Genomic DNA, 22,032 nt, shown 5'->3' with positions numbered 1-22,032 from the left:
GAGCAATTCTAACCGATTCTAGAATGTCCCCGTGAGTCGAAATCCACTCCAAGAAGAGAGATTCCACCTAAAATGGCATTTCCAGCACTCACCAGGGTTTTCGAACAGAGAACAAAGGAATCGTGCCTGTGGTAACTGCACCAGACACTCCAGTTAGAGACTTTGTAGATCCCTCGTGGGAGAGAAATACGCCTCGGTCCTTGGCTTCGCAGGAGAGAGAATTCATGCTGAAGCCTCGTTTGTGATCCCAGTGGGTTTATAGAGGTTAGCGGAGACACAAATGCGCAGGGCTGCGGCCCAGCCTGGCAGTTGGGAGGCTTGGTCACAATCCTCATCGACCCCGTTGGCTGAATCAAATTCACCTGGTCTAGATGGGCCAGTCCAGGTGTACCACCCTTTCCTGGCTGGAAGCTGGAACCTAACAACTTCATTTTGATTTTCAAATGCCAACTGGGCTTGATCCTAAACATGACCCAATGCAAAATACATGGACATAACAAGCTGAAAAACTGCTCAGGGGCGAATAAGTTGTTGGCCTATAAGGTCCAGGATGCCCATCACTGTTTCAGCCAGAGACACAGACCTGTTGGAGCCCCCAAGTTCTCAGTTCATTTCTCCAAACCCTTTACTGTAGGGTCTATACACTCCAAACTGCTTCAACAATTCAATGAAAAGCAAGCAAATGTTATTCGCTAAACCTGTGGGCTGTGACCCTTTGGGGGAGCCGAAGGCCCCTTTCACAGGGTCGCCCGATTCATAACAGTGGCAAAATGACAGTGATGAAATAGCAACAAACATAATTTTATGGTTGAGCGGGGGGTGCGGGGGGATCACCACCACATAAGGAACTGTATGAAAGGGTCGCGGCACGAGGAAGGTTGAGAACCAGTGCTCTAAACTATGTACCAGGCTCCAAGTAATGCTCATCACGTTTGTATTAATAAAGTTTTTTTTTAGCAGACAAAGAAGGCATGGTTTACAGAGAACAAGACATCCTTGGATCTTTCCTTCCCTGTGCTCATTGAGATTCAGCGTGCCCTCCCAACCCTAGATGGCTTTGTTTGCCCAAGCTTACTAAGTTGAAAAGGAATTTTACAGCCAGGGAGGTGCTGTTACATTTCAATGTCTAGAAATCGAGAGCCCAATTTTGCTACATCTCCACCATTCAATGAACAGCTGGCTAACTCTCACTGGTTCCATCAGAACCAAAATGCCCTCTCCGGAAACCTGACCCAAGAAACACCTACCGAAGACTGACTGAGCTAATAGCCCTTCAGAAGGGTTTTCCTAGTTAGCTTCCAGAGTCTCTGCTGACTCTGCAGGAAGCGTCTCCCTTGCCACAAGCAAGGTATTAGGTTTAATACCGCAGGGAGGAAAACGGCAAGATTAAGATCACATCCTGGTTCTGAGCACACCGGGGGCTCATGGGGCTGGGGTCGCGGTGAAGCCTAGCTGAGCGTCTGGAGTTAGTGGAGCTGGGCTGGCTGTTGTTCACACTGGCTATCAAGAGTGGCGTTTTAGGTCTCTTCAGCCAAGCTGAACCGATTTCTTGGGTTTACACTGAAAAGGAAAACTAGACATTCTTAAAAAAAAAAAAAAAAGAAGAAAAAAAATTCTTGCTTTGAGATCCCACGGGTGCCAAATCTCCCCTCCTCTGCCAAGGGTACCCACCGATATGAACAGCGCTCTGCCAGGACAGTGCACAGAGAACCCCCCCACCCCTTCCGCCTCTTTAACCACTCTTGCTCTGGGGCCCACACCTTTCAAAGCACTGCTCACGGCTTGCATGGAGTCCACAATATTAGAACGTGTGTGCTCCTGGGCCTCCCGTTGATGAACTAACTCCCTTTTGAATCTAGCTGGTCATTCCTGTGCCGGACAAGTGCTGTAACACCACATTTGCTTGTTATTCGTCGTGAGCAGGGGAAAAAAGAGGAAGCGGCTCCCGGGGGCGGAGCTTAACAGTTCCTGCCACACTGGCCTCAAACAACCATGGTGAGGATGCCCCAACTGAATGAAAGGCATCAAACACGCCTTCACACACACACACACACACACACTTTCTGGGAAGACAGTATTACTCTTCCTGGTACAGAGAGATGAGGGCTCGCAAGGTTCATAAGCTCTCGACAGAAAGGGCACTGCGGCATGTCCAGAGGTTCTGCTTAAAGAAGCCTGTCGGTAAGAGCTGCCGAGGCATTGCCTTGTGTGCATCCTGGAGCTGCTGGCCAACTCTAGGAATTCACTCTCATGGAGGACGGGCTCCACTGGCCTCCATGGCTACAGACAGACCCTCCAACTAGTTGGGTAGAGTTCTGTGTTTGCAACTACTAAGTAAATAAAAAAGAACATGCCAGCCTATTGAACGCCACTCTATAAAATAGACTCCAGGACAGAGCTCAGCTGCCCCTTTGGGTTTCCAGTAACATCCATCTTGACAGAAACAGAAAGCCTCATGTTTCTCCAAGAGGCAGCAGCAGGGGTTCCAACTTCTGACCCTGGGGCTGCCATCCCTACGCCATCCCATGGCAACACTGGGGCTGCTTATAGAGCCCAAGACTCTAGACTGATACACTGCATTATGTCAGAGAACAAGGCTTACAGAGAGTCATCTCAGAACAGGAAGGCTGGCTATTAGGCCCGCTAAGAAGAAGAGTAAGGGGGGGGGGGGAGCACGCCCATGGGGCCATGATCATGGTCTTGCGACGCTTCCTGACACAGGAGACCAGGACCTAAGACACTTTGCTGAGACAGGGAGAAAGAGAGGAGGGGTGACTGGGAGGGGTGGCAGAGCCACAGCAGCACTTGAATGGGCAGATGTTCTGGTGGCCCACTGGCGAGTGCCCTCTGGCAAGATCCTTGCTGGAGGTGTGAGGGCCCCTGAGACTGGCGTGCTCACTGATGGAGCTGGGGTGGAGCACCTTTGGGCTGGAGTAAAGTGGAGTGCCTCTAGGGCAGTGGTTCTCAGCCTTCCTCACGCCGTGACCCTTTAATACAGTTTCTCACATTGTGGTGACCCCGTATGTGGGTGTATCTGCATGTGGGCAGACCTGCGTGGAGACAGAGGCATGCGGTGTCTTGGTCCCTAAGACCGTCGGAAAGATGGTCTTAGGTGACCCCTGTGAAAGGGTTGTTTGACACCCCCCCCCAAGGGGTTGCGACCTACAGGTTGAGAACCGCTGCTCTAGGGCCGTACAAGCTCAGCTGAAAGATATTAGTAACAGGTCGTCATGAAGTCCAGTCACCAAATGGCCCTGAGCACAGCTCCTCTGGCATAGCTGAGAACAGGTTCTCTGGATGGAAGAATAATTTCTGACCCTGAGTAGGGTCATAATGTGGCTGTAAATCTTTAGGGAAGAACCTTCCCAGAATTTCTTCCCATACAGCAGCTTGCGGTTTCAAACCTTCAACCTTCCCATTAACTCCTGAGGGCTGCCGGGGCACATAGTACATGATCAATAAATAGCTATGGATTTAAGGAAGGGAATGAAGAGCTTCACATCCTCACCCAATGAGAGCAGACTCCCGTAAATCTCCAGCATCACCTCCTTGTATAGATCCTTCTGCTCAGAGCTCAGTCCCTTCCATTCTGCCTCTGTGAAGATGATGGTGACGTCCTCCAGTGTAACAGGTTCCTAAGAGGAATCAATGAACACGGAATCCACATCAGCTCCCCCAGTGAAAAGAGTTTAATCAAGGATGTGGAGTGTCGGGATCTAAAGATGGTTGTCTAGGCCATTTAGAACAGAGCCGTCCACAACAATCCTGTTGAACATGGCTGGACCCTTGGCCATGGGGCAACCTCTATGGGGAGCATCACTGATGCACAACCACTTCCGTGGGTTGGAATGTGAGTGAGGTCACAAGAATGAATTTTTCAATGAATCCTACAACATTAAAAAGTTAAAATTCCACCCCCTTTCAGAAGGATCGCAGGGAGGAGACGAGCCAGTCAGCGTGCACTGTAGCAACAATGAAACATGCAACTTTCCTCTAATTCTTAAATGCTACCTCCCCTCCCACTATCATGATCCCAATTCTATCTTACAAATCCGGCTGGGCCAGAGGATGTACACTGGTACAGATAGGAACCGGAAACACAGGGAATCCAGGACAGATGATCCCTTCAGGACCAGTGGTGAGAGTGGCGATACCGGGAGGGTAGGGTAGAAAGGGGGAACCGAATATAAGGATCTACATATAATCTCCTCCCTGGGGGGTGGACAACAGAAAAGTGGGTGAAGGGAGATGTCAGACAGTGTAAAACATGACAAAATAATAATAATTTATAAATTATCCAGGGTTTATGAGGAAGGAGAGAGCAGGGAGGGAGGAGGAAAATGAGCTGATATCAAAGGCTTCAGTAGAGAGCAAATATTTTGAGAATGATGAGGGCAACGAATGTAAAAATGTGCTTGACACAATTGATGTTTTTATGTGTTGTGGTAAGAATTGTATTAGCCCCCAATAAAATTATTTTTTAAAAATTAAAACCCATTGCCATCAAATTGACTGGAACTCACAGAGACCCAACAGAGGAGGGTACCTGTAGGTTTCCCAGACTGTAAATCCTCATTGAACTGAAATACCTCATATTTCTCCTGCACAACCACTGGTGAATTCAAACTGCTCACCTTGAGCTGAACAACCCAAGTACAACCCTGAACAGCACCAAGGCTCCCCCCCCGCCCCCCAACAACAGTAGGAACATCCTAAAATAAGGTCATTTCAAGATTCATAATGGAGGGATTCAAGCATGGGAAGATATAGGATGGGCTAGAAAGAATGGAAGGCACTATCATGATCCGAATTCTACCTCGCAAGTCTGGACAGAGAACAGGATGTACACTGGTGCCGATAGGAAATCCTGGGTGAATGATTCCCTTCAGGACCAGGGGTGTGAGGGGCGATACTGGGAGAGTAGAGGGTGAGTGGGTTGGAAAGAGGGAACTGATTACATAGATCTGCATGTGGCCTCCTCCCTGGGGGACGGACAACAAAAAAGTGGGTGAAGGGAGATGTTAGACAGGGCAAGACATGACAAAATAATAATTTATAAATTATCAAGGGCTCATGAGGGAGGGGGGAGCAGGGACGGAGGGGAAAAATGAGGACCTGATGCCAGGAGCTTAAGTGGAGAGCAAATGTTTTGGGAATGATGAGGGCAAAGAATGTATAGATGTGCTTGACACAATTGATGTATGCATGGATTGTGATAAGAGTTGTATGAGCCCCTAATAAAATGATTTTTAAAAATCTATAGTATGCATCAAGGTTAAAAAAAAAAAAAAGAATGGAAGGCATCCTGGAAGAGGGACCTGTGCTAGTATTGAGAAATGGTGAGGATTTCAAGGTGATGGAAAGAGACAGGTGGGAGTGCACCGAGTGGCCTGTGAAGAGTAAAGCTAAAGAGTTCAGGCGACTCAGGGGGGTTTGCATATTTCACTACCTTTATCAATGTGAATGATCTTCCCAAAGTTCTCAACATGTCAGTCATCATGTGGAGCAGCAGCCCACAACATATAAACTGCATTTCACAACAGCAAAAATATTCCCAACACAGGACAGTCACAGGCGGTTGTGTCTTCGTGGTTGAGCTGTGTGTGGGATGTGTGTAACTGTGTGGGGGACAGGTTACTGCTGGAGCACAGTCTGAGATCAGCTCTGTTCACTTTTGGTGTCACACCGTCCACAAGGGCCGGTCTGTGGTCAGCCCTCTTTTATCCGCAGTTGCCATTGTACACAGACAACTTAGTCTATAGAAAGGACAACAGACAATTGAACTGTGGCTGCACAGTCCACGTGGACTCACAGTGTCCATCTTTCAGAAGCGGATGACCTCATCTGTTGCTTGTACAGCTCACGGTTACTTCAAATGACTGCGCCAATGGCGTCAGGATTGGCAAAGTAAAAGGTCACTTAAATAAAAAATTTTTAAACCCTAGCCAAGACAGGCAGTCTAAATGGTTGCAACATTGGGATCAAACTTAACCACCGAGAGGATGGTGCAGGCTGGGCTGCATTTTCATCCACTGTCTGTGGGGTCACAGTGGGTTGGAGCTGATTCAACTCAAGGGCGCTTCATCACCGCAACAGAGGTCATTCCAACTCACCGGGACTTTGACCTTCTCCGTCTCTTCTGGGAGCCATTCAGTAGACTTAGAAGACAAACCTACAAGAAAAAAACCCCAGAAGCTGTGAGATTGGACACCACCCACAATGCTCTCACAGGGGCTTCCCTGGCTTGGGCGACTCAGAAGCAGTCAATGGACTTACTCAGCGGTGGCCACCTATACATTCACTGTCAACGTGGACTTTGATGCCCCATTCCCTCTGCAGACCCTCCACCACGCTCACCTTTCCCCTTCCGTCTCTGCCTCCGTTTCTTCATGGTTTCCACACGGTCACTTGTCTTCCAAGATAAAATCTTCTCAAAGGTATGCTCTTACAGGATGGAATGGACCAAGTAATGTAACGGCCTAGATAAAGCCCAGTGACAACTTTAAAACTGCTTGACAGGACCACTGGGAATTCATTTCCAGATGGAATTCTGTTGTCTGGGTGACTTAACACCGTAGTTCCAAAAGCCCCTTGTTGTCCAAGCATCCAAGACCTAGGGAGGGGAAATGAAGGTTGCAGTTGTGGTGTGTGCTCTATGCTCAGGCTTCTTCTGCAGCAACTCTGTCCTCTCACACCCTCTCTCCTGTCATTCCCAGAGGTTGACGTCAGGCAGTGGCTCTGGGGCTTTCACCCTGATTCATTTTCCAATCTGGAAACCTCAACTGCATTGCCTGATAAGCTGTTTTCATTTTTCCCCACCTGCCAAACCTTATTACGCCTGTAGGTCCCTAAAGCTTAGCTTTCCTTTGTATGCCAAATCAGTTTCTGCTAGCTGAGCCAAAGAGATCAATAATACACCTCAATGCCTTTGCTGAAGCGCCCAGCAGATGAGTCATGAAGAAATAAGCACCTGTCTCCTTAGGCCCCAAGTCCCACTTGTGTTTCACTCCCCAAGGCCTCGTATTTGGAGACATTTGGAAATTTGAAGTGGGCCGCTCTTAGTCACCATGACTTCTGCAAAGATAACTCCTAGTGTCACCTTGTGTGTGTCACATGATCCTGTCACAGTCCTCCACTCATTTGGTACAGGAGGGCAGTTTTAGAAGGCAAGGCCACCTTTGGAATTTTCACAGATGTACTACCCAGAACATCATGTCAGCCCCCCAACCTAGTTACTGCTGTGAACTCCCCTGGCGTTAATTCTAATTTAAGATCTGAGCACAGAAGCGCTCCAACAGTTCTCACGTCTGTGATGTCACAGTACCCGAGTGCCAGGCTTCCCTTCTCTGTGTGAATTTGAACTACCCACCTTCCCAAAAGTAGTACTTGCGTCTAATTGTGTGCACTGCCTGGGAAGGCCACATGAAGACACCCGGTCACTGGACTCAAGTCAATTCTGACTCACAGCAGCCCCATGAGACTGAACATAACTGGTCTTTGGAACTTCAGTCATTATAAACCATTAACAGAGCACACGGCGTCATCTCTCAACTACAGAACAGATGCTGGGTATGAACTGTGAACTTTGTGATTAACAGCCCAATGTTAATTGTATGTGCCACCCTCACATTTCTAGGAATATTAAAATCATCTTATTCCCTACAGACCTGTTTGTAAACCAACGTGATTAATAACTTTGTGTGTGACTTGAATCAATGGTGTGTGCCTGAAGCCGCCCCACAAAGTGTACATGGGAATTCGGATCCAGGGGCTTCTCCCACAGTAAATGAGAGTTGTGTACCCAATGCTACACTGAGTATGACCATCACCATTGCAAGCCTCACTTGTGATAAGCGAGAAAGATTCAACTGACTGCCTACTTACCTTTACTACCTTGCTTTTCTCCCACTTGTTTCTAGACATAAGGTTACCGAACTTATTCCCTTTTATTCCAGTTAATATACACAAGACATACAATCAGATAATCCTATTGGACCCTATCTTCAAGCACAATCAGAAGTAACAAACTGGTCTCTATGCAATCATTTCTTCACAATAAATTCCATTGAGAGAGCAAAGCACATTATCCCTCTTCCTGATCTCAGAAGTGAGCAGGGTTCTCTGTACATTGCCTGCACCTGCATTTTGTTATTGCAGATCAGAATATTTGTCGAAAAGCAACCACAGAAAACTCATTACTTGGGGAGGACCGATTTACGGGGAAGGACCACAGGTGACTCATGCTCATTAGATCATAAAGAGGGTCCTGTAAATCTTCTCACTTGTAGTAAATCTCTGAAATTATTCAATAATAATTTGAAGTATCCAAAAAGAAAAAGATGTGGCCTATGTAGGTCAATCTTTCTTAATAGGACTCTTTCCTTGGTAGAAAAAGCAATCTGGGGCTTCAACAATACAAGGAAGAAAACTATCACTAATGGGTTAGCGGCCTAACAGAATCCTATCACCTCTATTGTCAAGGTACTACTGAGAACAAAAGCTCTCCTGACAAGGAAGAGCCAGGAGGAACTGGTGCCGTTCCTACTAGCACCATTGAGTTCACAGAGGCAAATCTCTCTACAGAGGGAAACCAAGATATTGACGTGATTTCCCAGAAGCAACTTGCTTCCATTCACCATCACCTTCAACACAGAAGAGCTCCAGGCCATCAAGTAGATTCTAACTCACACTGGCCTTAGACAAGGCTTTGGAACTCATACATCTTTAGGTAAGTAGATTCCTATTTCTTTCCCTCACAGAATAATTCCAACACATAAGATTTTTCAAAGAACTAATTGAACTAAGAGAATCATGTACATTGAAAGTAGTCATAGTTTCATCATTGCTACACTGCACCATGACTCTTTTCTTCTAGTTCTTGATTGCTCCCCCCCCACCCCCGCCACACACACACACTATCATGATCCCAATTCTACCTTACAAATCTGGCTAGGCCAGAGGATGCACACTGGAAACTGGAAACTCAGTGGATCCAGGACAGATGAACCCCTCAGGATCAGTAGTGAGAGTGGCCATACTCTGAGGGTGGAGGGAAGGTGAGGGAGAAAGGAGGAACATATTACAAGGATCTACATATAACCCCCTCCCTGGGGGACGGACAGCAGAGAAGTGGGTGAAGGGAGATGTCGGACAGTGTAAGACAAAATCATAATTCATAAATTATCAAGGGTTCATGAGGGAGGGGGGAGCAGAGAGGAAGGGGAAAAATGAGGAGCTGATGCCAAGGGCTCAAGTAGAAAGCAAATGTTTTGATCATGATGAGGGCAACCTATGTACAAAAGTGCTTGACACAATGGATGCATGTTGTGGATTGTGATAAGAGTTGTACTAGCCCCCAGTAAAATGATGTAATTATAAAAAAGAAAGAAAGCAAGAAGTCATAGTGCAGACTATGTCAAGATCACTTCTTCAGCAGGCCTTCATCTAAAGCCAGGTAATTCCACCGATGTGACTAACCATACAGTAAACCTCATCATATTCCAGAACCATAGATGAAAGTGGCTACAGCAATTGAGACTCACGGCAACCCTCTCAGGCAGTGTGACACTGTCCCTTACAGGTTCCAAGGTTGAACATTGGTACCAAGGCTGTAGGAATTGGTAACATTCCTACTAACACCATTGAGTTCACAGAGGCAAATCTCTCCACAGAGGGAAACCAAGACAGCCTTCCAAGCTTATCTTTCTCCTGAGGAACAACTTCTGGGGTCAAAGGCCAACATTTTGGTTAGCACACTGACCCCCAAGAGGCTCCTCCACAAAATCCACATCTGATGAAATCCCGAGAGTCCCTCATGGATCCCAACTCAACATCATGCCCACTTCTAACCCACCCAGCCCCACCCAACACACTAAAGCACAGAAAAGACAGAAATATCAAGGCTCCCCCATCTTGTTTCTGCTCCATTATGCCCCTGAGTCTATTCAGACTCACAGCAATGCTGTTGGAAGCAATACAAAGGGTCAATAGGGTTTCCAAAGCCATATATTCTTATGGAAGCCCACCCCATCTCCATCCTTTGGAGCGGCAAGCCTTTTGAAAGCACCGACTTGCCGGGACCAGCTGAGAACTAAATCATGGAGCCACACAGTCTCCTTTTAGGGTTATAAACAGCTACTAAACAAACCAAAGACACCTTGATAGGCAATGCAGGCCTGAATTCCCTCCAGGACCCAGAAATCCAACAAAGAACACCCCACCCAGAACTCTGGGATTTTGTATCTGTAGCCACACCCCCACCCACAGGGCTCCATTAGGCCCCGATCCTGGCTGAGCACACCCAGGCTGCATACAGGACACTGAGGAAGCAATGGCTACGAAGATTAACGTCACTCAGGAAGCACAGAATATGTGGAGAAATCACAGCGCCTCCAGGGGAGAGAGACGGACACTCACAGGAGTGGGCGGATGTGACATTACAGCGTAACTCTGGAGAACGATAAAGACTGAGCCTCCGTTGTTTTCCACGTCGCAAACTCTCCCACCTGGAAAGACCAGGTATGATTCCTTTAATTAATTAACCTAAAAAACCTGAAGCTTTCTACTCTGGTGAAGCGTCTTGGAAGTTTACAGAGCAGTTCCACCACATCCCACAAGGTCGCTATGAGTTCAAACCAACTCCAAGAAGAGAGAATGCCTCTCACAGTCCTTTCCAGCACTATCCAGGCCTTCAAACTGAGACTAAAGAGCTGTGCGCATGCCAACGATCCCAGCCACTCCAGCGACAGACTTCGTTTTGATTTTCAACGTCCAACTTGGCTGTATCATGAAGATGGCCCACCGAAAAATATCTGGACCAGGAAACAGCCTAAATACAGTAGAACTTGTATATGTTGCTGATATATAAAATCTGGGATGTCCATCACTATGTCAGCCAAAGACGCAGACAGGCTGCATTCCCCAAATTCTTGCTGTATTTCTCCAAGCCCTTTAGAGAGGAAACAGCAGGGTCTACAACTGAGACAGACTCACACTAGCCACTGGAAGGCCCTCCTGTGGACTGCTGAGTGACCTGCCTCCTTCCCCCTCCCATCTCGGAAAGTCCCAGGAGGGATTGATCTTAGAATGGACTCTCATGTTGTCAAGATCAGAACATTGTAATAAATAATATTGTTCCTTTTGATGTTGTCATCAGGATATTACTATTTTTATTTTATTAACCAGGTTGTTATAATCGATGCAGTGCCTTGTGATGCCCACTAACTCTAACGAATAGGAACATTAATTTTGCTTTCTGTTTCTGTCCACGCTGATGTCCTAAAGAAATGATAAATGAGTTTTTTTGCCTTTAAAGATGGACTGAAACGTCCACTTGGGACTGCAATCAAAGACTTGCTTTAGCAGTCCAGTTATAATGGAATTAAGACTCTTCTAAATTATCGAGACATTACAGTGGCTGTCATTTATTTGAACCCATAACATTCTGGCACTTTGGTTGGGAAGGGGCAGCTGCTCCTGGAAGTATGGGACTTTGAGGGGGGACACCCCCTGAATATCAGGGCCCTGGACACTCCCAACTTTTTTAGTTAGGCGGCTGCCTGGGGACGCTGGAATTTTAGAATTCGGTCTGAGTCTTCTGTTTCTCTGGAGATAAGTTTAACTGTGGGACCAGTTCTTTGGTTTGACTAGCAAAGGGGACTGGACGTGGTCCGTTCGCCTCCCAGTCGCTTCTCACCAGGACACTGGCTAAGAGATCTGGTAACTTGCTGAGCTGGCGGCAGATCGTCACTTAAGTTTAGGGGCTTGTTGGATTGTCAACAAGTTTGCTGGCTTACAGTGGTGGCTTGTGTTTTCCCTTAACAAGCTTGGTAACTTGGCTTGGTTAGCCATGGCTGTTTGTCTTTTGCGTGACTTGGCCAGTCTGATTATTTGCTGTTGGCGTGTGTGTGTGTGTGTGTGTGTGTGTCCTTTTGTTTCCCCAGCTCTTCTGTCATTTTTCTTCCTCTCCTCCCTCCCGGTGACCGGGTTGCTGGCTACTGGCCCCACAGGCACAGACCTGACTGACTAGATGGCTGGACAAACAAAGGAGCAAAAAGCAAAACCAAAAAACTCAAACTTGTTTTGGTTGTTATTTTTGTGCTTTCTATTAGCTGGTAAATGATTGGCTAAAAGTAAATGCATTTTAAAGAGGAAAAAAACATTTTTGTTTTATAAATTTGAAACCTTTGTGTGGAATTTTTGAGGAATATTGCGTGGTTTTAGCCACCGAGCTGGGATTTGGACGGGCTGAATGAATATGAATCTAACCTGCCAGGGTGCTTGGCAAACGTTTAAGCCTTGTGAGGTAGATTTCTTTGCGCTTGTGCTTTTTTTTATTGTAAAAATAAATAACAATTTTAAACAGCTTACACAGAAAAGGTCTGCTTTGGTTTCAGTTCTCCTGGTTTAATTTTTTTCTACTATCCTGTTTATGTTCCCTCTGAAGATCTTTTGCCTTTTAAAATGTTTTGTTTAATCTCTTTGGCAGTATTGTTTAAAAGAGATGACCTGCTGAGCTGTGTCTTTGCCCAGGACTTTGAGTAGTTTCACCCAGAGGTTTGGGAACTGGAATGTTTTTAAATTGATAATTAATCTTTGTTTCCAAGAAACACTTTGTAAGTTCAGTCCATAAAAGGAATTTTTTTTTTTTTTACTTTTCTTTCTTTCTTGGGTAACGATTTCTATTTTCTCTTCTTTGGAAAGGAATTAATGTTTTCTAATTAAAGTAAAATTATGTAGGTACGTGTTTGCATCTAATTCAAGCTCTCCCTGTGGGTCAGGCGAGCCCCTGAATGGTTTCACTTTAAGCAGAACTCTCTTATTTGCCTGCATCGTACGGAGAGGGTTAAAAATCAGCTCAACCACCCTGTAAAGTGTCTGTCTCCTCCTTCCTGGTGGAATTCAGTCTCATTCATCTTTGGTTAATTCTCAGGGTTTTTTTGGGGGGGTCACACTTTTTTGGCTGCTCAGTGTCTCTAACTTTCTGTACAAGAGCTTCCTGCCGCTGCAAAGCACTCTCTCTGCGCAGGGCAGCTCAGGGTATGCTGGGTAGCACCCCTGGTTCCACCTGTACTCCAGAGTCTCTTTGTAAAATGAAAACTGCTTTGCGGTGGCTCCCTGCCCTGCCCTGCCTGTCTACTGCTGCTTCTTGGACAAAGCCCCCGCTGGCTTTGCCTGAACCTGTTTGCTGTGGCCTCTGTCCCTGATTCCCCCCCCACCCACACACACACACACAAACACACACAGGCAGCAGCCACCCCCCTTCTCTCATCCCTGCAGAGCAAACAGCAGTCACGGATGCTGCCTGCCTGCTCTCACCTGTAAAGAGTAGAAAGAGTCAGCAGACGCCGGCTCCCTGCTCTGCAGAACTCTGGTAAAGTCCCTGTTTGGTTTTTTTGTCCTAAACTCATCTCCCCACGTGACATGGCTGCCAGCAAAGAAAGGTTGTGCTTTCCTCATCAAAGGAGCGCAGCTGCATTCACTACGGCCCAGAAAGCTGTGCTACGCTTCAGCAGGGCTGTGGCATGAAAGGAAAAAGAAATGAATTTAAAAAAATGTTTTAATCAGAATTAATAGAAATTGCTCAAGGGGTTGATAAAGCCTGGAGAAACAAGTGAAACAGCTATCGTCTGAACTGTAGTAGAGGCTTAGTGGTCTTACAAGAAGCAGGTCAGATACCTCAGACGCCTAAAAAACCAAAGAGAGTTCAAATTCGGAACAGGCGATGCTTAGGAAAGAACCAATGCACACATTATAAAGAAGAAAAGCATTGAAAAATAATTGTTAAAAGCTTGGCTCATTCTCACGCAATGCTCAGAGAGGGCCATAGGGCCGGCCTCACCACAAGTTAAGACATCCCTCCCTGACCTATAATGCCAAGAGGGACAACACTGGAGGCACAGTGTGGGAATTGTGCCCGATCTCACCCCACCACACTGGGGCAAGTGCCAAGGACGTGCAACAGAGCAGCAAGAGGAGCAAAGCAATTAAGCACCCCAGAGAATCCCAAAAATAGACTTTGGGGCCAGGGAATGGCACCTCATTAAACTGGTCAGGAAAATACTCCTAAAGGTCAACAAACAGACCTGGAACTATTTATAGGTTTTTCTTTGTCATTTTTATTGTTTTTGTTTTGTTTTGTTTTGCTCTGCCTTGTTTTTGTGCTTATTTTTGTCTCTGTATGTTTACCTAGATAAGATAGGCGGGCTAAACAATCTGGAGAAAAACAACAGGACAATTCAGGGGGACATGGGAGAGGGGAGGTAGGGAAAGGAAGTGGGGGTTAACAAATCCAGAGCCAAGAGAACAAGAAGTGATCTAAAACCGATGTGGAGGAGGGTGGAGGAGGCCTAGTAGGGCTTGATCAAGGTCAATGAAACCGAGAGGAATCACTGAAACTCAAATGAGGGCCAAACATGATAGTGGGACAAGAGGAAAGTAAAAGGAAATAGAGGAAAGAACTAGGAGGCAAAGGACATTTACAGAGGTCTAACTAGAGGCATGTACATATGTAAATATATATATATAATGACAGGGAAATGGACCTATGTACGTATATTTATATGTTAACTATCAAGGTAGCAGATGGACGTTGGGCCTCTATTCAAGTACTCCCTCAATGCAAGAAAACTTTACTCTAATATCTCAGCAATCTGCAATGCTCGCCTTTGCTGAAGACAAAATGGGTGCAAAGAAAATGTGGTGAAGAAAGCTGATGGTGCCTGGCTATCAAAAGTTATAGCACCGGGAGTCTTAAAGGCTTGAAGACAAACAAGTGGCTATCTAGCTGAGAAACAACAAAGTCCACATGGAAGAAGCACACCAGTCTGTGTGATCATGTGGTGCCGATGAGATCAGGTACCAGGCATCAAAGACCCAGAACAAAAAATCATAACAATGTAAATGAGGGGGAGTGTGGAGTGGAGACCTAAAGCCAATCTGTAGACAATTGTACTTCCCATTACAGAAGGGTCACGAGGAAGAGACGAGAAAGTCAGGGTGCAGTGTAGCACCAATGAAACATACAGCTTTCCTCTAGTTCTTTAATGCTTCCTCCCACCATCATGACCCCAATTCTACCTTACAAATCCGGTGAGACCAGAGCATCTACGCAGGTACAGATAAGAGCTGGAAACATAGGGATAGATAAACCCCTCAGGACCAATAATGAGAGTAGCCATACCAGGAGGGTAAGGGGAAGGTGGGGGGAGAAAGGATAACAATGATATCCTGGGGGAATGGACAACAGAAAAGTGGGTGAAGGGAAACATTGTGTCAGTGTAAAACATAAAAAATAACAATAATTTATAAATTATTAAGGGTTCGTGAGGGAGGTGAAAAATGAGAAACTGATACCAAAGTCTCAAGTAGAAAGAAAATGTTTTGAAAATGATGGCAACAAATGTACAAATGTGCTTGACACAATGGTTCTATGTATGTATTGTGATAAGAACTGTATGTGCCCCCAATAAAATGATTTTTAAAAAAAAGAAGCTTTGCTCAATCAGGGGAAAAGTTATGTCTATATTTCGAAAGATTTAAAAAAGTTTAAATTTCTCTTTGATGTAGCTACCCGAAGCAGATTGTCCCCAGAGATTCCTACAAGGACAGTCTCAGTCACAGACCTAATAATTTCTCCTAAGACGCCCGAATGCATGTTTCTGGCTAAGCTGGAGTAAGTGCAGATCACTCTCACAAATTGTTAGATAGCATTTGCCAGGACCTGAGGTTTCCACCAATCACACCCATTGAACTCCAGGACCATGGGAAGATGGAAGATGGGGTTATAACTCTTATCCATTGTGTGTGAAACCTGAAAAAGGCTGTCTTAAAGCTAGCATGCAAGTGTAAATGTCTTGGTTATTTGTTTATCAGACTAATTAGAGATTTTTTCCCCCAGCAGGAGTAACTTTCGCTCAATATTAGAATAATACTGCACAGCTTGGCAAAGAAAATAATAAATTTTGTCAAGTTTTCACTCAAAATTGCACAAAAGGAGTGGTGTTAATTACGCTGGCAAAGGCCACATTAAAATATATAAATGTACATATGTAGTTAATAATTCTGTCACTATTGTTAATTGAGGTATTTATAAATATTGCTCTAAAGGTATAAAGGCAACTATTTGTAATTATGTAAATGATGCTATTTGCAATTATACAGAATCTTCTTCCTGGGCTAACACTCCATCTTTTGTTGCCCTGAACAGTGAGACTTGTAAGAATTGCTTACAGCTACACAGCCAGGGGTCAGATGTGGCCACACAAATGTACATTTTAAGCTAAGGAGACAAAAAAGCCCTTAAACCCCTCTGGAAGAAACCATACTGCTTGATCAAAGTGGCTGATAGCGGGCTCTGCCCTGGCTTCAGTCAGTCAAAAGCCTGAAGCCAAATGTTGTGTCAATAATAGTAAAAGTTTAAATAAAACATATATTTAAGTTTTAAGTGAAAGTTAAAATAAAATAAAAATTAACCCTAATAAAATGAAACTTTTAAAAAGAGAAACATATCAAAGTATCCAAGAAAATGTTTTGAAACTGATGGTGGTAGCAATTGTATGATTATACTGAATCTAATTGAATTATGGATTGTTATAATATCTGTAAGAGCTTCCAATAAAATGATTAATTTTTAAAGGCAAAATTATTTTTTAATTTGTTTAAAATTGAGTTTAAAATATGGCTTTCCTAGGTCTATACTTTAAAAACTATTATTATTATTAATACAGTAACCAATAAAAATAATTGAAAAGTAAAAGAATAGAAAATTTGTAAGCCTACTTGCTTTCAGCCATCAACTTGAATTTTTTAAATGGGTAGAGGCCACACCTGCAAAGAAGGCACTGAAAGGTAAGCCCCGCCCAGGGCTTTGAGTGCTATGGACATCTGCAGACACTGGTAAAGATTGCTGTTGCCAGAAGAAAAAGCAACCCTTTTGGCTTTTCTAAACTTTAAGCTAGTGGTTTGGACCTAAAGCTGAAAAAAATTTAAAGCCATCAAGAAACTCTGCTCTCTAGCACTAAACGTTAAAAGGAGCCTGTAAGCAGTCTGAAATGCTTGCTAGGTGACCACCTGGATCCACTTGTTGTGTGGAAGTGGAAAGAAATGCAGCACGGACACCCCTTCCAGAGGGGTAGTGAGGAGGAGATGGGTCACTCAGGGCTCAGTGTAGCAACAATGAAACTAAAAACCTTCCTCTAGTTCCTGAACGCTTCCTCCCCTCCCAATCATCATGACCCCAATTCTACCTTGCCTTGCGGACCTGGTTATACCAGAGGATGTACAGCGGTGCAGTGGGGATCTGGAGGCACAGGGAATCTAGGACTGACGAACCCCTCAACACCAGCGGTGGGAGTGGCGACACCAGGAGGGAAGGGGGTGTAGAAAGGGAGAACCGATCTCGAAGATCTATGTGTAACCTCCTCTCTGGGAGATGAGCAATGAGGAGGCGGGTGAGGGGAGACGCCGGGGAGTGTAAGAGAAGATATAATAATTATTTATAAACTATCAAGGGACCAGGGGTGGGATCGGGGAGGGAGAGGGACAGGGGGAAAAAAGGGAAACCGAGCTGATTCCCGGGACCCAAGTGGAAGGTGAATTATGAGAATGATGAGTGCAAGGAATGTATAAGGGTGCTTTGCTCAATTGATGTATGTACAGACTGTGATAAGAGCCTTATGAGCCCCAATAAAAAGATTTTAAAAAGAAATGCAGCACAAGAAAACAGGTCAGTCTGGTCACTAACACCCGAGACCCTGGTTCCTGGAACTAAATGAAGACTCCACGACGAGAGTGGATTGGCTGCTCATGGCGTAGCCCAAGGGGGCTAAAGTTGTTTTAAAAAATGTGTGACTGGGCCCATGGTCAAAGGCAAGGGGACCAATGGGCACCCTGGTGGGGCCAAGGAGGCAGCCCACATTGAGTTAACCAAAACCCAACCAGATGAAAAGAAGATTTTTGAGTCCATAAAATGTTGCTTGTTGCTGCTGACTTTATGGACAGCCTGTCCTGATTTGAATTTGTTTATGGAAGCAGATGCACAAGGTTCCAATCAGAATGAAGATTCTTCACATCAAAGAATAGGCTTGTCTCCTCAAAGCAGTATAAGTAGGCAGTAAAAAATATTAGATGCCCAAAAGTTACCTAAAAGGCAGAAGGTACAAATGTTCATAGATAAAAGTATTAAATATTTTTGTTTTGCTCACCTATAAAATATCATGTTTAAATAAGGCTAGTACATTTCAAATGGTATATATTTTATTTTTAGCTTGTTAGAACTATTGTCCTTATTTTGAAAATTGGATGAGGCTAAAAAGTTGTGAAAAGGTGTCATGTTAATCTGACACTAACCCCTTGGTGGTTCCAAGAATACTTGCAAGCAGAGACTCATAAGCATGATTTGCTTAAGTCCCTGCAAACCTTACAGCTTGTCCAGCACCAACTCCACAGATCCTTGGGGAAGGCAGTACCCCAGCCACCAGCAAGCAGCCTACTGTGCACAGCCTACTGTGCACAGCCTACTGTGCATCCCAACCCGGTGACTGTCCTCTGAAAGCGGTTCATGTCCACTGGACTGAGATCTCATTAATAAAGACCCTTTACCACCATGCTCACAACTCCGACCACGGTCAAGGTGAACGGACTTGTTGCTTGAGCTCACCACTCACATTACAGGTCTGCCCTGCCCGACGCAGAATGAAAGTTTCCCTTTTCCACAAAAGACCCCTTAAACTATCTCCAGTTTCTTAATACTGTTATCTCAGGCTAACGAGTTGCACATTGTAATCAAACTATTAAACTGTGTTACAATTGGTCACAAGTGCATTTTAAGGTCTTCCCAGAAACGTGGTTTTCTTGCTCTTTTGGCCTTGCCACCTGCTTGTCTCCTTGTCTGTTTAACAACCAGGTGCTGCAGCCACAGGTATCTCTGCACTCATCGCCCAGGCTTGAGTCCTGGCTTGAAAGGCCTCTCTAGTGTAATTAATGTAAATATTACCAGATTAAAAGCCGCCATTTAAAAATTGGCAGAACAAATTGTCCTTAGCTGAAGTAGCCTTGCAGAATAGACAAGGTTTGCATTTGTTATTCCTTAAACAAACTAAACTATTGTATGAGAGAAACTCTTGCTTTTGTCCAGAACTGTCTAATAGGTCTCTTTTGGGTTACCACCTTAATTACAACTGTCTTGCTGGTCCCCTATTATTAATACTGAAACTTTTAATTGGACCATGCATTAATACATTAGTAGAGTTCATCCAAAACCCTATAGGGGCTGTTAAGCTTATGATATTAAAAACTCAATAGACAATCCAAAATTCACAAAAAGTTGCTGATGAATCAACGATTTAATTCCCAAACAAATATAGCAGAGAACGAGACAGACTCACACTAGCCACTGGGAGGCCATCTTGTTGACTGCTGAATGACCTGCCTCCTTCCCCCTCCCATCTCGGAAAGCCCCACGAGTGATTGATTCTAGAACGGACTCTCATATTGTCCAGATCAGAACATTGTAATGAATAATACTGTTCCTTTTGATGTTGTCACCAGGATATTACTATTTTTATTTTATTAACCAGGTTGTTATAATCAGTGCTGTACCCTGTAATGCCCACTAACTCTAACGAATAGTAACATTAATTTTGCTTTCTGATTCTGTCCACGCTTAAGTCCGAGGCAACTGATAAGTGAGTGTTTTGCCTTTCAGGATGGACTGAAACGAACACGCTGGACTGCAATCAAAGAATTACTTTTAGACTCTAAAACTCTGGTTATAACCGAATAAAGACTCTTCTAATCTACCAAGACCTTCTAACAGCTATGGGTTCAAATAAATGACAGGCGCTATCATGCGGCATAACTCAGGCATAACACAACCACACAAACTGCTTCAAAGTGTCAACGAAAGCAAGCACATTTTATATGATAAACTATGTACCTGGCTGCAGGTAAATGTCCACATGTGTCAGTTACTAAGTGGTCGTCATTGGGAGGCGAAGGAGGCTCGGTTCACAGGGAACAGGAGGACATCCCGGGATCGTTTACTCCCTGACGTCTCAGGATTCACTGCGTATCAAAAAAAGTCAGTGTCATCCCTGGATGCCATTTGCCCCAAACAGACTCCGTGCAAAAGGAATTTTACCGCCAAGGAGGGCTTGTTCCATTTCCCTTCCCTGGAAGCTAGACCGCCAATCAAGGCGCAACTCCAACATCCGATGCTCGCTGCTTCCAGCAAAATCCCGATGGCACAAAATGCCCTCGCCAGAAATGCAGCGCAACAAGCACATGGGGAAGACGGACTGGGATAACCTTGGCCTCTAAGCTTGCAGCGACTCTGCCTGCAGCGTCCAGACCGCGCGGCGAGTTAGGGAAGCAGGGTGCAGGGCCGCCCGCCTCCCCTGCAGGCGTGTCTCCTCTAACGCAAGCCTTCACGCCATTTTGCCCCGCTGCCCTTTATGCCCAACCGCCTCACCTGGGGCTCACCTGCCCCGCGGCTGGAGGGCGCTCCGGGGGGCGGCCCCCTCCCTTGGGGGAAAAAATCTGCCAACTTCACGTTCGCTCCGGCAACCGTTCCAACCCAGGGGTGGCCGCCCCTCGAATCTGGAGGATTCCAGGCTGGGTCCCACCGAGTGGCCCTGCCCCCACGCCGGCCCCGCCCTTCCCGCACCCCAACCTTTCGGGATTCTTCCACCTCCCGGATCTGTCTCCGCTCAAAAGCCACCGGGCCCGGGCGAACCTGCGCGCTGACCCCATGGATGTAGCGAGCTTTAATTAATTCATCCATCGGAGCGCCGCCCGCCCCCCACCCGCGGAGTCAACCTGGGGGGTCAGAGCGTCCCCCGCGGAAATGACACCCGGCGCGGACGGAGGCAGCATCGCGGATCCAGGCCCTTCCCGGGGCGGGCAGCGTCCCAGGCGCTTCCGGTGAAGTTTTTTGGGAAGACGGAGCCAGTGGGCCACCGGAAGTGGCATTTCTCAGGGCTTTTCCCGCTCCGCGGAGCCCAGTGCGTTTACACCGTGATTGTGTTTGCACCGACGCGGAAATCTAGACATGGCTGTGTGCGCCGCTCGGGCAGAGAGACCCCACAGGCGCCCACCGTCCCCTCCGCTTAGGGGGCTCACCGTGGGAACCGGCCTCCGTCCAGCTTCCCGCCGGCGCCCAGGTTCCCACGGACCTCAGGTGACTTGCCAGCGCTGCGCACCGGTCACTCCGCATCCCGCTTCTGTCCTCACCTTTGCACCAGGGTCCAGGCGTTTAAAAGCAGGGCTCACTCCCCTTTCAGGGCCCAGCACTTTGGCAGTTCCTCTGAGTCTCAGGCCAATCATTCTTATCCCAGAGTTATTTCTTATCCTGAATAGTAACCTAGTATTCCCTGATGAATCACAGTATCTTCAATAGTATCGGATTTCTGTGTAACCCTCCCTAGGAATGGCTCAAACAGAGAAAAGAAATACAGACGGCCATGGCAGCGGGTGGTAAGCATCCACGTTGGTAACAGTATTGCATAGCGAAGGCATGTGTGACTTTCAACTCCTTCCCTCCGCAGAAAAATGCTTGCGATTCAATGAGGGAAGAGCAAGAGGAAGAATGGCCAAGGGACGGATGAATCCACTGCCTGCCACACTGGGCTCGAACAGCTCTCCTGAGATTATTGAAGCCTGGAATGGTGACCCAACCGACTCAAAGGCATCAAACACGCCTTCGCATACACCCACTCTCTGAGGAGTTGGTTGGCTTCTCCCAGTGATGAGGATTCTCGGGGTTCGGCAACCCCCAACACAATGAACACTGCAGCATTTCCAGAGTTTCCTGGTTGCACTAGGCTGTCTCCAAGAGTTGCAGAAGTTTGTTGGGGTTTTTTTTGCGGGGTGGTGGTGGTGGTGCAGACATGCACCCAAGAGCTTGCTGGCCAATTCCAGGAATTCACTACCATGAATGAAGGGGCTCACTGTTCTTCTTGGCTATTGCCTTTCTTGCTGGTTGTCCAGAGTTTATATATTTGCAACGAATCACTAAAAGTGTCAGCAGGTCGA

At 46.1% G+C, this 22,032-nt stretch overlaps 1 protein-coding gene across 5 annotated transcripts in view; it reads right to left on the bottom strand.

The window, feature by feature from the left end:
• LOC142431563 (zinc finger protein 343-like) overlaps positions 1 to 20,901 on the bottom strand; it is a 39,430-nt gene extending 18,529 nt beyond the window's left edge. For 2 of the 5 annotated variants that reach the window (XM_075536582.1, XM_075536578.1), the window contains exons 1-5: positions 20,471 to 20,634; positions 19,937 to 20,064; positions 6,358 to 6,613; positions 6,114 to 6,172; positions 3,509 to 3,635 (exon numbers count right to left, since the gene is read on the bottom strand). In XM_075536582.1, coding sequence (XP_075392697.1) covers positions 3,509 to 3,635; positions 6,114 to 6,172; positions 6,358 to 6,391 — 220 coding nt within the window. In that variant the 5' untranslated portion in view covers positions 6,392 to 6,613; positions 19,937 to 20,064; positions 20,471 to 20,634. Of the gene's footprint in view, positions 1 to 3,508; positions 3,636 to 6,113; positions 6,173 to 6,357; positions 6,614 to 19,936; positions 20,065 to 20,470; positions 20,635 to 20,671 lie in introns of those variants that run through there. The other 3 variants (XM_075536579.1, XM_075536581.1, XM_075536580.1) reach the window with 3 other exon arrangements.
• Between the last annotated feature and the right edge of the window lie 1,131 nt (positions 20,902 to 22,032).

Source organism: Tenrec ecaudatus, chromosome 18 (assembly GCF_050624435.1).
Source record: "Tenrec ecaudatus isolate mTenEca1 chromosome 18, mTenEca1.hap1, whole genome shotgun sequence".
In the NCBI taxonomy this organism is placed as follows: domain Eukaryota; kingdom Metazoa; phylum Chordata; class Mammalia; order Afrosoricida; family Tenrecidae; genus Tenrec; species Tenrec ecaudatus.
This window is presented reverse-complemented; position numbering and strand designations above follow the sequence as displayed.